General features: G+C 44.6%; 1 protein-coding gene across 1 annotated transcript in view; it reads right to left on the bottom strand.

Annotated features, from left to right (window-relative positions):
• Nucleotides 1-988: 988 nt before the first annotated feature.
• The window catches only part of ntn4 (netrin 4), a 46,639-nt gene continuing 35,769 nt past the window's right edge, over nucleotides 989-11,858 (bottom strand). Inside the window, exons 6-10 of the mRNA XM_080754112.1 lie at nucleotides 9,144-9,357; nucleotides 7,063-7,157; nucleotides 6,174-6,242; nucleotides 5,618-5,791; nucleotides 989-2,308 (exon numbers count right to left, since the gene is read on the bottom strand). Coding sequence (XP_080610238.1) covers nucleotides 2,169-2,308; nucleotides 5,618-5,791; nucleotides 6,174-6,242; nucleotides 7,063-7,157; nucleotides 9,144-9,357 — 692 coding nt within the window. The 3' untranslated portion in view covers nucleotides 989-2,168. The remainder of the gene's footprint in view (nucleotides 2,309-5,617; nucleotides 5,792-6,173; nucleotides 6,243-7,062; nucleotides 7,158-9,143; nucleotides 9,358-11,858) is intronic.

Genomic DNA, 11,858 nt, shown 5'->3' with positions numbered 1-11,858 from the left:
AACTCAAATTTTGCTTCAGGGTGGTCCCTGGAACTAGATATTTTGAGATGGGGTCCGTGGCCAAATAAATATCAGTTTGGGGGTCCTTCACATGAAAAGGTTTGAGAACCACTGACATAGTAGTCTCTCAAGAACAGACTAACTGAGCTCCAGTTAGCGAAAAGGACCTTTTCTTTGACGATGGCTGGCCAGATTGCTGACATAGAAACATACAGTAGGTTTTTCAAAAAAAACCTTAGAAGGATTCAAAAGACACTTATAGAATCGGGTCAAAATTCCAATTTTCACGATTTTTCAAAAATAGCAGATCTACAAGCTCGCAGCTTGTATATCTGCTATTTTTTAATAGTTAAAGCATAAAATAATGATACACAATAATGTGTACCCGTTCTAAATGGGTTAAGGGCAGTGGTTTTCAAACCTTTTCATATCAAAGCCCATTGTTTATTTGGCATTTGAGCCACGGACCATTTAATGAGATTTAGCCTCTCAGACCCAAAATGTAGAATATTCTTTTATCGTTGGATACTATTTCTGCCCCCCCACAATTCCATGCTGTATTGATGTGGTACCATAGGAGAGATAATAGACAAAACATTGATCAAAATAACAATTATTTTACATTCTCTAATTGCGCAGACTTCTTGTAAGTTAAGTAATGCAGATATTTAACAATAATTTAACTCTTTACTCTCAAGAGTTAAAGATCTATAAGGGTCCATTTGGTTACCAACTCTCCATCATTTAGCTGGGGACCACCTGGAATCCCCTCAAGGATCACTGGTGGTCCCCGGACCACTGGTTGAGAACCACTGTGTTAGGGAATATAGTTCCCTCCAATACCAAGGTTTCAGCATGGAGAGACATACGGTAATTAATAAAATAATTAATTAACAAAGACTAAACATGAACCATAATATTTATATAGATATATACAAACAATACTGTACAAGAGCACAAAAGAAATGATAAAGACAAGTGTGGCATTTTCTGACTGCAGCAACGTTAGGCATCAGAGTGTAATATGGTGACTCATTAAACATAATGCAACATTATCATCGCATGCACACACAAACCTGGCATGTTCTAAATGCATCAAGATGTACAAAAATGTTGTCTAAAAAAAACTAAAACATTAACGAGCTGGACTGAAAACTGGACTGTGCTCGTAATTACGACTTGTTCTCTTTCACTCACTCTCGCTCGCTCGCACGCGCGCACACACACACACACACACACACACGCACACACACGCACGCACACACGCGCAGGAAAATACATTCACATGGCATAGAACCATTTTCTCAGATTTCAACACAGGCACACCTGGACTGGCTAAGGTTTATAACCACCTGTAGTGGCATGTATGGCTTACAGTATCTGACAATTCTGGGCGCTTGCACATAGTAGGTCGGCGTGTCTCGAGTTCATACAGCATAGCAGTGCGCACAGGAGAGGGACACATTCTATCCATGTCAACGTGGCATTGCTACAGGGTTCGTATAAAGTCATTTTGTGTGTGTGTGTGTGTGTGTGTGTGTGTGTGTGTGTGTGTGTGTGTGTGTGTGTGTGTGAGCGTGTCCTCCTCCTCTCTTTGTGTGCCATCTATGGGTCCACATTCCCCTGGAACAACTGGGTGTTCCATCCTTTGGGCTAAAGTGCTGGAGAGGGGAAAACACTGAGTCTCGGCATGTAAGACTTAACGCGTAAGAGTTACTGTGTGTATGACGCAATCTCATTGGGTTCAGGGGGCATTCAGTCAAAAACAAAAGAGACCCGCGAAGGCCAAAGCGCGGCCGTTAAATGGTAGATTTCCTCCCGTTGTCAACGATGAGCCGTGGCAGCCACAGTCGGGGGAAATTCGCCGGAGCGTTGAGGTGGTTGACAGCTCGTTGGCAGCTACATAACGATGGTGTAAGTGTTTGCTCAGACATGTGACAGATATCTCTTAAGTAATTACGTTCTGTGCACTTTAAGCCCTTAAATTCTGCCAGCCTCACGCTCCCACTGGACGAGGGCAGAACCAGGGCGGGTCTTTTCCAGTCCCCCCTCATCTGATCCAACCAATTGCCTTCCAGAGATTCTTGGATCTCTCTCTCCCTTCGACCTGTCCGTCCATCCCACAGTGTCTATCTCTCCATCCTATCCCGCTGAGTCGGTGAGACTCTCTACCAGTTGCAGTCCTTCTTGAGCAGCGTGAGGACCTTGCGGCCGAGGCTGGCTCTCCAGGGCTTCACGAAGCTCTTCATGTTGACCAGGAGACGGCTGTGCTTGCGATCCGAGTGGCCCGCCACCAAGTACTCTGCACCTGAGGAGTTGTCAAGAGCGTCAAAAAGTGGAGTCAGCCAACAGAGGCGGTTTCAGAATCAAATTCACCAAAATTCACGTGGGTGGCCGTTTTGCAATAGTTATTGCAGTGCACACGGAAATGTGTCATGTGTGTGTGTATGTGGAAAGGGAAAGCAAGGGAAAGAGGGTATTTTCTGGGCCCCAGGGGAGGGGGAAATAGTTTTACGGCCTCTCCCAACAGATAGGGCTACTCAGATGAGCACACAGAGGGATCTAGGGGTTAAGTGTCTTGCTCAGCACTTTATCCAAAGCGTTTTACAATGTGCATTACAGTCAACCACTCACTTCAACATTTACTGTACACTTGTGAGCAGAGGTGTGTGTGTTCATGCAGGGCTGAGCAGGTTTGTATGCAGTGGTGTAAAGTAACTATGTGTGCATGCATAACGAGCACTTTCTACTTCTGGTACATTTTGATGCCAATACTTTTGTACCTTTTATTCGTGTACATCTTTAATTCCGGACTTTCACTTGTAACAGAGTATTCCTACAGTGCAGCATTGATGCTTTTAATTAACGCTTCCAGTGCCAGCCCCTAGAGGGCACCAAAGAATGCCAGACTTTCTCCCATAGGGGACTGCATTAGCATCCGGGGGCTCACGTTGCAGTGACGCGCGTGCTCACGTTCGTGCACGTCATGGAAAGGTCCCGGATGATAATGCTAACAGAATAGCTATTCCCATTTTGTCATTTTAAAGATCATTTTTCGGCGATTTCGCCGTAAATAAACCTCGCGCCACATCCCTAAAAACACAATCCAGAGATATGGGCCTCCAAAGATGTGGTTTTTCATTGGATTCGGCGGCGATTCGCGGCTACGTTCGCGGCTCACGGCCGGCATGGCTTCCCCAGGATTTGGACCACTGGATTTTAAATTTAGGCTCAGGCTTCAGAAGGCCTCGGATCATTTTATTCATTTCATTAAAAATCCCGAACATGTTCGGGATAGGCACACTGGACTACGTTCCGGAAGCGGCGCTGAACATTCGGTGAACATTGGGGGTCTCAAAAATGTATTTTAAACCATTTTTAATGGAATATATCGTCGGACCATGTAAAATGGCTAGCTGGCTAGCGTAGGACGAGCCAGGACCACCCACGGCTCTACAAGCAGCTCAGGGTAAGTCAATTAATAAAAAAAAAATTGTTTTGGATTGAACATATCCCGAACATGTTCGGGATCAGTGTTGGGCAGTAACGAATTACTAATAATATATTACTGTAATATTATTACTTTTTCCAGTAACGAGTAGTGTAAGGTATTACTCTAAAAAAAATGGTAATATATAACGCTTTACTCCGCAAAAAAAAATAGCCATTTTAGCCGATTGCAGAAAAAGAACAGATCTACAAGACATCAACATACATCTACAGAGATGCGGTGTAGCTTGTAGATCAGTCATTTGCGCAGCGCGCACAGTTATGACGTTGCTTATGTCATGAGAGTGCATGGACCAGTGTCAGCGCTGCCTGTCACAGAGAGAGCATATACAGCGTGCGACGCGCTTACATGGATGGGACTTTTACAATCTACAAGCACTCCTCTCGGCCGCGGAGGGGTCCGTCGCGGGGGCGCCGCGGAGCTCAGCGGGACCACCGTGGACCACTGCGGACTGAGTTGCTGCTGTTAGCCAGTTAGCGTAGCCTCCACTGTCTGTGCTCAATAAGCCTCATGTCAGGGCTGGCGGCAGCCCACAATGGCTGAGGGTGCTATGCTTTAAGTGAAGGCTACCCAACTCAAATCGGCCAGGTGAAAACAAAAGGCTAAATTTGCATACCAATGGGAGTGTGTGCCAAACCAGTTGTGGCCAGCCAATGCTGATCTACTGTATTATAATGTAAATTTCGGGAATTACTGAGGTGGGGGTGCTCCCTGGCCAAAATGAGGGTGCAAAGCAGGCCTCAGCACCCTCAGGGAGTTGAAAGCCTACTTTCCTTAGTGGGAACACCCAGAGCCCCTGCACCTCACGTCTAAAATAGCCTACACTTTTTGGGCAGAAAAGAAAATATGTAGCATATTATTTAAGGATAATATAGGCAGGCGTCTTCAACAGAGCTGAGAGTTTTAAATGTAATAAAAAATAAGCAATGTTTTGTTGGGTTATATATTATATGTCTTAATTATTAATTGATTCGCTTGTAGGCCTATACCAAAATCCATTAAAAAAAGTTTCTAACTGTTCCCAGGTCGAATATTGATGTGTGATTAAAATGTGATTAATTGAGATGAATTAATTACAAAGCCTGCAATTATAATTTTTTAATCGCATCCCAGAGACTCTTATTGTTCCAATAAATTGGATTCAGTTCTAAAAGGAGCTGGCTAAACAGATTTAGCAGGAAAAAAAAAAGTAATATAACTTAATATATTACATATTACTCTTGATTCCAAGTAATAAGTAATATAATATTATTACTTTTTCCAAGGAGTAATAAGTAATAAGTAACGATTACTCTCCTAAGTAATATTGCCCAACACTGTTCGGGATAGGCACAGAATGAGTTAAGTAGAAAATGTGAGTCCGGGGCGCCTGCTGGCCTAGCGGTCCAGGCGCATACCACATTGGCTCTGATGCCTGACAGCGCGTCGCGGGTTCGAGTCCTGTTCCCGAGTCCCGACTACCTTTGCGGCGTGTCACTCCCCATCAATCCACCTCTCTCCCCATTTCCTGTCAGTCTACTGTCCCATCAATAAAGGCATAAAAGCCCCCAAAGAAATCTTTAAAGTGATCCCTGGCTAATACGACAAATATGCCTTAATACATTATAATAGTCCTCTATAACTACAATGTAAAATTAAAAACACCTTAAATATTTTATTTCTCCTAGAAATAACGAATCTTTCACTCAATAGGGGAAATGCCTGTCGTGAGTTGATGATGTCATAAATGTCATGTGTGATCTATCCCTATGGAATGTATGGCATGCATGTGCAAAAAACACATTTGAAATATTGATTTTATGCTCATATTAACCATAGGAAATATTAAGTTTGTTTTTATTTTCACATGCATGCCATAAATTCCATAGGGATAGATCACACATGACATTTATGACATCATCAACTTGCGACCCTGTTAAGTTAAAGATTAGCTATTTCTAGAAGAAATAAAATATTTAAGGTGTTTTTAATTTTACTTTGCAGTTATAGAGGACAATTATAATGTATTAAGGCATATTTGTCGTATTAGCCAGGGATCACTTTAAAAAAGAAAGAAAATGTGAGTACTTTTCCCACCACTGTTTGCATATGTGCATGGCCTCTGACCTGGGTTGAGGATGGGGCAGGTGCAGCCCCGTGCCGTCCAGGACTCGGGGTAGAGCGTGACCCGCCCCCTCTGGATCTTCGTCTTGGTGCTCTGACTGAGTACCTTCTGCACTTTGACCTCCACCTCAGCGTGGGAGCCCTTATCATGGGCCGACAACACCCTCACCTTTAATACTGAGGAAGAGAAAGAGCACACACACACACACACACACACACACACACACACACACACACACACACACACACACACACACACACACACACACACACACACACACACACACACACACACACACACACACACACACACACACACACACACACACACACACACACACACGCGATTTAATGCCGCTTTCAATGACACCTTTGTATATCCGCGAGAGCATTCCAGTGTGCTATAAAGGTGGTGATAAGGTACAGTGTGTGTGTGTGTGTGTGTGTGTGTGTGTGTGTGTGTGTGTGTGTGTGTGTGTGTGTGTGTGTGTGTGTGTGTGTGTGTGTGTTGTGTATGTGTGCGTGCGCGTGCATGGAGGGTATTTCAGTTGCTTCTTACCATAGGCGTAATTCATAGTACAGAAGAGTTTGCTGTTGGCCAAGACTTGCTCTTTGCATTCACATTTCTCTGTGGGAAAAGATCGAAATAATCATTATCAATCGTCTCACTGGAGTTAGAGGTAAATACTGTGGAATTTACTGTGAATGTGTGTTAATTTTGACAACAAATTTGGATTTTGTTTTATTCTTTGGAATAAAATTTCATTCAGATGTAGTAGACAAAAAGTTATTTTGGCGGGGCATCATCGTAATGTGTGATTAGTAGTGTTCCAAAGGTACTTGTAGATCGGCTATTTTCGAAGCACGACGCCAAGCAAAAAATGACTTATCTTAGTTATACTGGATCTGTAGTCCACTGTCCACTAGTCCATCCATAACATTTTAGTCAAGTTCTTATTCATTGGCGAAATTGTCAGTATATTTAGTCATAGTCTTTGTCATCACAAGCTTAGTTTTTATTTACTTTTATTTTAATTGTCGTCCCTGAAAAGGGGTTTCATTTTTGTCATAAGTTTTAGCCGACGAAATGAACACTGGTGTCTGGCATGAAGTCCCAAGAATGCGAGCACAGTGTGTCAATCACTGTGCGAGTGTGCGTGCGTGCATGTGTGTCAGGTGAAGAATGTGCTTATGCAAGCTGTAGTTAAGCCTTGGGGGGTCTAAAAGGAAGGGACATTTGGAAGCTGTCCATGCACACGTAGGTACAGTACACACACACACACACACACACAGTTCCTTGTCCTTGTAAGGCTCTATCAAGACTTTCATTACTTAACCATTAACGCTTGGTTGCTGAACTGTGGAGACAGACAACAAATACCGCACGCACGCACGCACGCACGCACACACACACACACACTCTGTCTCAGTCTGTATCTGTATCGTACCTGAGTAGTGCAGAGCCGAGAAGAGTTCATCTGTTCTGAAGATTCTGACAGGCTCACTGGAGTTTCCTTCCAGGTTATAAAGCTCCACGTCTGACCTGGACAAAACCATTGCCAAGCAAATGGAAAAAGAGAAGAAGAGGAACCAAAATCTGTTGAGGACCACAGACCACAATGTCTGTGTTGTCCTCTGTGGGCTGTCACGATTATGACATTTTACTTGACGATTAATTTTCACTCAAATAATTGCGATTAACGATTTAATTGTGTTTTTGTCATTGACAATTACATTTCTGTTTGGCTTTTAGGCTTTGAAGTTGCACATGTTAGATATGACACATAACCTAAATATACAAAGAAATTACTGACATATTTGCCAACTTTATACTTAAAAAAGAACATTGATAATGGAAATAGCCGATCTACAAGCTCACGGCGCGTTGTGAGCTTGTAGATCTGCTATTTCCACAATATTTTTACTTTAAAAAATATATATGAACATTTTTCAACATGGAAACGATTATGACGATTATGAAACATAATCGCGATTATGTCAAATAATCGCGATTAGACGATTATGTAATAATTGTGACAGCCCTATCTGTGAATGTTAATTTGAGAACAAGAGAATATTCATCGATACAATCAATCAATCAATGGCGGGACGCATAAATAATTAACCCAAATCAAAAAGGAATCATGAACACTCATGATTTCCGTGAAAGTATGATTTTTCTTGCTTATAAAGCTTGTTGTTTTTTTTTTGTTTTTAGTTTTTCTTTTGAGGGGGGGAGGATTTCTTGGATAGTGGAGATGGACAGGAAACAGGGAGGGAGATGGGGAGTGACACGCAGCAAAGGTCGTCGGGAAGGGGATTCGAACCCGCGACACACTGTCGGGCCGCACAGAGCCTTTTATGTGGTATGCGCCTGGACCGCTAGGCCAGCGGGCGCCCCAAAGCTTCTTGGGTTTAATTAATATTGTGGATCGCTTAGATCACATGCGAGCGTTCGTGCTGTTATTGCAGGTGGCATTGTTTATGTTTACATATTGCATCAGTGTCTTGCGTCTTCCAACCTACTGATTATTGACACACGGTCACGTATGTTGTCACGGTTCACAACAGGGACGTGCAGAGAATGTTACAGTGGCAGGGGCCTTTGGTTAAAACATTGAAAATAGCCGACCTCCAAGCTCACAACGACGCGTTGTGTGCTTGGAGGTCAGCTATTTTCGGTGCTTGATACCACACTGAACTAAGCATAATCAAGTGAATTCTGGACATGTGGCGAAACGGCATGGTTTTCTACACAGAGAGGGCAATTATTTCAACATAAGATGCTGCATTCAAGTTCAGGAGAGGTTGGACAAGGCAATTCTCTTGAATGCTGCCTTCAGGTATGGCAAGGAAAAGGGGGGGCATTTGCATTTCTTTCACCATAGTAATTCATCCATGGTCTGGAGAGAGGGCACTTTTTACAGACGGGTAAAAGGGCAGGGGCCCAAGCCCCCTTTGATCTCTATTTGTGCATGTGCCTGGTTGACAAGATATTTTGTGGTTCCCGTTCCAAACAAACTTTTAGGGTTCGGAACCAACTCATTTTCAGTCTAAACACTCAGAGCTGGTTCTTCACATGGTTCTTAGGTAGGAAGAAAGAGCCCGAACAAGTTCAACCCCTGTCGAAAAGGGGCCAATATGTGTGTGTGTGTGGCCCGGGCCGGCCTAGCGGTCCGGGCACCTATAGCCTCTGAATGCAGTTAGGGTTCGAATCCCGTTCCAGACCAACTATGCTGTATTTTGCTCCCCGTCTCTCTCTCTCTCTCTCTCTCTCTCTCTCTCTCCTCGTTTCCTTTGTGTCTCCTCTTACTCAATAAAGCCCAAAAAATATATTTCAACATTTTTAAAAAAATGTTTGTGTTTGTGTGCATGTTAGGTTGACTTAAAATTTGTCGCAGCATAATTCGCTGTGAACTGGCAGAGGTATTCTTCGTCACGTGACACCAACGTGGAACAACAGAAAGCAGAAACGAGGGCTTTAGTGCCAACGTGCCATAAACGAACGACGGCGGCGCGCGCCACTCACCCAAACATACAGTCCCCGGTGAAGGGGTCGCAGTCGCCCGCACAGTCGCACGGGCGGCAGCCGTACTCGTGGAAACCCCAGTATCCCACCATGCATCTGTCGCAGTGCACTCCTCCCACGCCTGGCTTGCAGATACAGTTGCCGTTGGAGGGATCACACAGCGCGCCGTCGGCCAGGTGGAAGGGCATGGAACCCAGGTGATGGCAACCACATGCTGTCAATGGATGGGAGTGAATGAAAATGAATACAGCGGAGAGAAACAGAGAAACAGTTCCCAGTAGCTAAAACCTGGGGGTTTCAAACCTTTTTTGACACCCCTGAATTACACTGCTATTCTTTCTTATATTACGCTACGTAAATATGCAAATCTTTCTACCTAAGAAACAGTTTCCATCAGTTTCCATCAGAACTGACTGAAAATAACCTTATACTTCACCTTTAACCACTTGAACCCTAGCATCCCTATTCTGGGGGGAAGGTTCACCAAAAATAGCAGATCTACAAGCTCACAACGCGTCACAAAGATCTGCTATTTTTGGTGAAGAGAGTTGGGCTAGATGAGAAAAAGAACTCATCAAGTACAGTGCAAATCAGGTCTGTTTTACTAAGCATAGAGGGTCTCAGTGGTGATATTGATGAATTCCAAATATTATAATGATTCTTAGGCACCCCTGGACTGGCATCACGGCACCCTAGGGTGCTGCGGCACCCACTTTGGGAAACCCTGAGCTAAACAGTAAGCGATACAGTATATGGTCATCATGAGTGTGCACTGTGTGCATTAACAGTAAGCGATACAGTATATGGTCATCATGAGTGTGCACTGTGTGCAGCATGTATGGGAGGGAGTGGGGGCTACAGGCCGGGGGGGGGGTTGCATGTGCGTCCTGTAGGACTCTGGACCTACTGAGACAGTGAATGTTTTGTTGCAGCAACATGCCACACAATGGTCCCTCTGTCATCTCCTTATCAGATGGCCTATGAACACGCATGCATGCACGCCCCCTTACACACACACACACACACACACACACACACACACACACACACACACACACACACACACACACACACACACACACACACACACACACACACACACACACACACACACACACACACACACACACACACACACACACACACACACACACACACACACACACACACACACACACACACACACTTCCAGGGCTTTCAGTCGCTCATGTCCCCTCTAATAGTCTGCTGATAGTGTGTTCTTTAAAACAACCCACCCCCTCAAAAGCCGTTGTACGAGTGTGCGACGCGAGCACGCGCACACACATACACGCACACGCACACACACACACAATAATGTGAAAAATAATAATAATGATAAATTGTATTCGTAACAAACTTTTTTTAAATTAAGCGATTACATGGGACCTCCAAGAGACAAAACTCCACAGTCACTTCCACTCACTGTCTGAGAAAAGGTATTGCTGTCTCTCTCTCACTCTCTCTCTCTCTCTCTCTACCGTGTGTGAATAGCAAGACCCTGAGCTTTGCAGGGGGTGAAAGCAACAGTCTCAGCTCTCCCCCATAAATCTGTCCTAGGGAAGAGGGTGTGAGAAGGGGGGAGGGAGGGGGGGGGTGGTTGGGGTGAAGGAAGGAGGATAAGACAAGGAGAGAGAGAAGAGTGGGTGGGTGGGGGGGGCAGTTGGGGGCTGTTTTTCTGTTGTTTAATGATGCTTGAAGCCTTCCCCTCCTTTCCACCCTGCTGGCAGTAAATGATTCTAACTGGATCCAGAGGCCCGTTCCCCCCCCCCCCCCAATCTATCACATGTGTCTGGACGCATAAAGATGATGTAACAACAAACCCCCCACTGTCTGCGCTCCCAGACGGATTGCCGTCTTTATCGGAGCGATCGTCAGGGGCAACGCGCGCGATAAGATAAAGCCTACCTTTAGTCTAAACTCTGCGATATCAGCAGACCCATAAAAAAAAAATCAAACCTCGGTTCGAAGTGGAGCGGTGAATTTGAGCAGCTGTACCCTATGTGAGTGAGTGAGTGAGTGTAAACTGTGCCTGTGAGTGAGTGTGCCTGGCCTGCACAAAACAGCGCCCCTCCTTTAACTAGTGTTTTGTGTGTGGCCACTCAAGGTATTGCCAGGCTACGGACACGGCCAGCCAGCCACCCAGCCACCCAGCCACCCAGCCACCCACAGACATACCTGTTCATTGGGAGCGCTTTCACCGCTCCAAAAAAAGATGCCACATTCACAGATTGTGCAGAGAGATTCACAGATACACGCGTGCAAGGCACGCACACGCGGCGCGTGCACCGGAGCACATACACACACAAGGGTATTCACCAATAGTGATTTTTAGTATTCGAATTGTTCGACCTCAAAGTATTCGAATAGTTGAATATTCGACAGGACTGGCCAAACTGTCAAATATTAAGTAAGCAAGAGTCGAACATTGTGAAAATAGACGATCTACATGCTCACAACGCCTAACGCGAGGCGCTGTGAGCATGTAGATCTGCTATTTTCACAATATTTATCTGCGGAACCGAGTCACATCAAATGTAATACCTACAATTCCAAGTGCTTGTCAGGGTGGGGGAGTAAAAAAATATTCGACTTCGGTGAACAACGTCAAATAGTGACTTTGATATTCGAATATTCAAATATTTGGTGAATGCCCTAACACACACGTTTCTCAGTAAACTCAATTCTCACGGCCTA

This window comes from Nannobrachium achirus (genome assembly GCF_963921795.1).
Source record: "Nannobrachium achirus genome assembly, chromosome: 23".
NCBI lineage: Eukaryota > Metazoa > Chordata > Actinopteri > Myctophiformes > Myctophidae > Nannobrachium > Nannobrachium achirus.
Note: the sequence above shows the minus strand (reverse complement) of the source record. Positions and strands in the feature narration are given on the sequence as shown.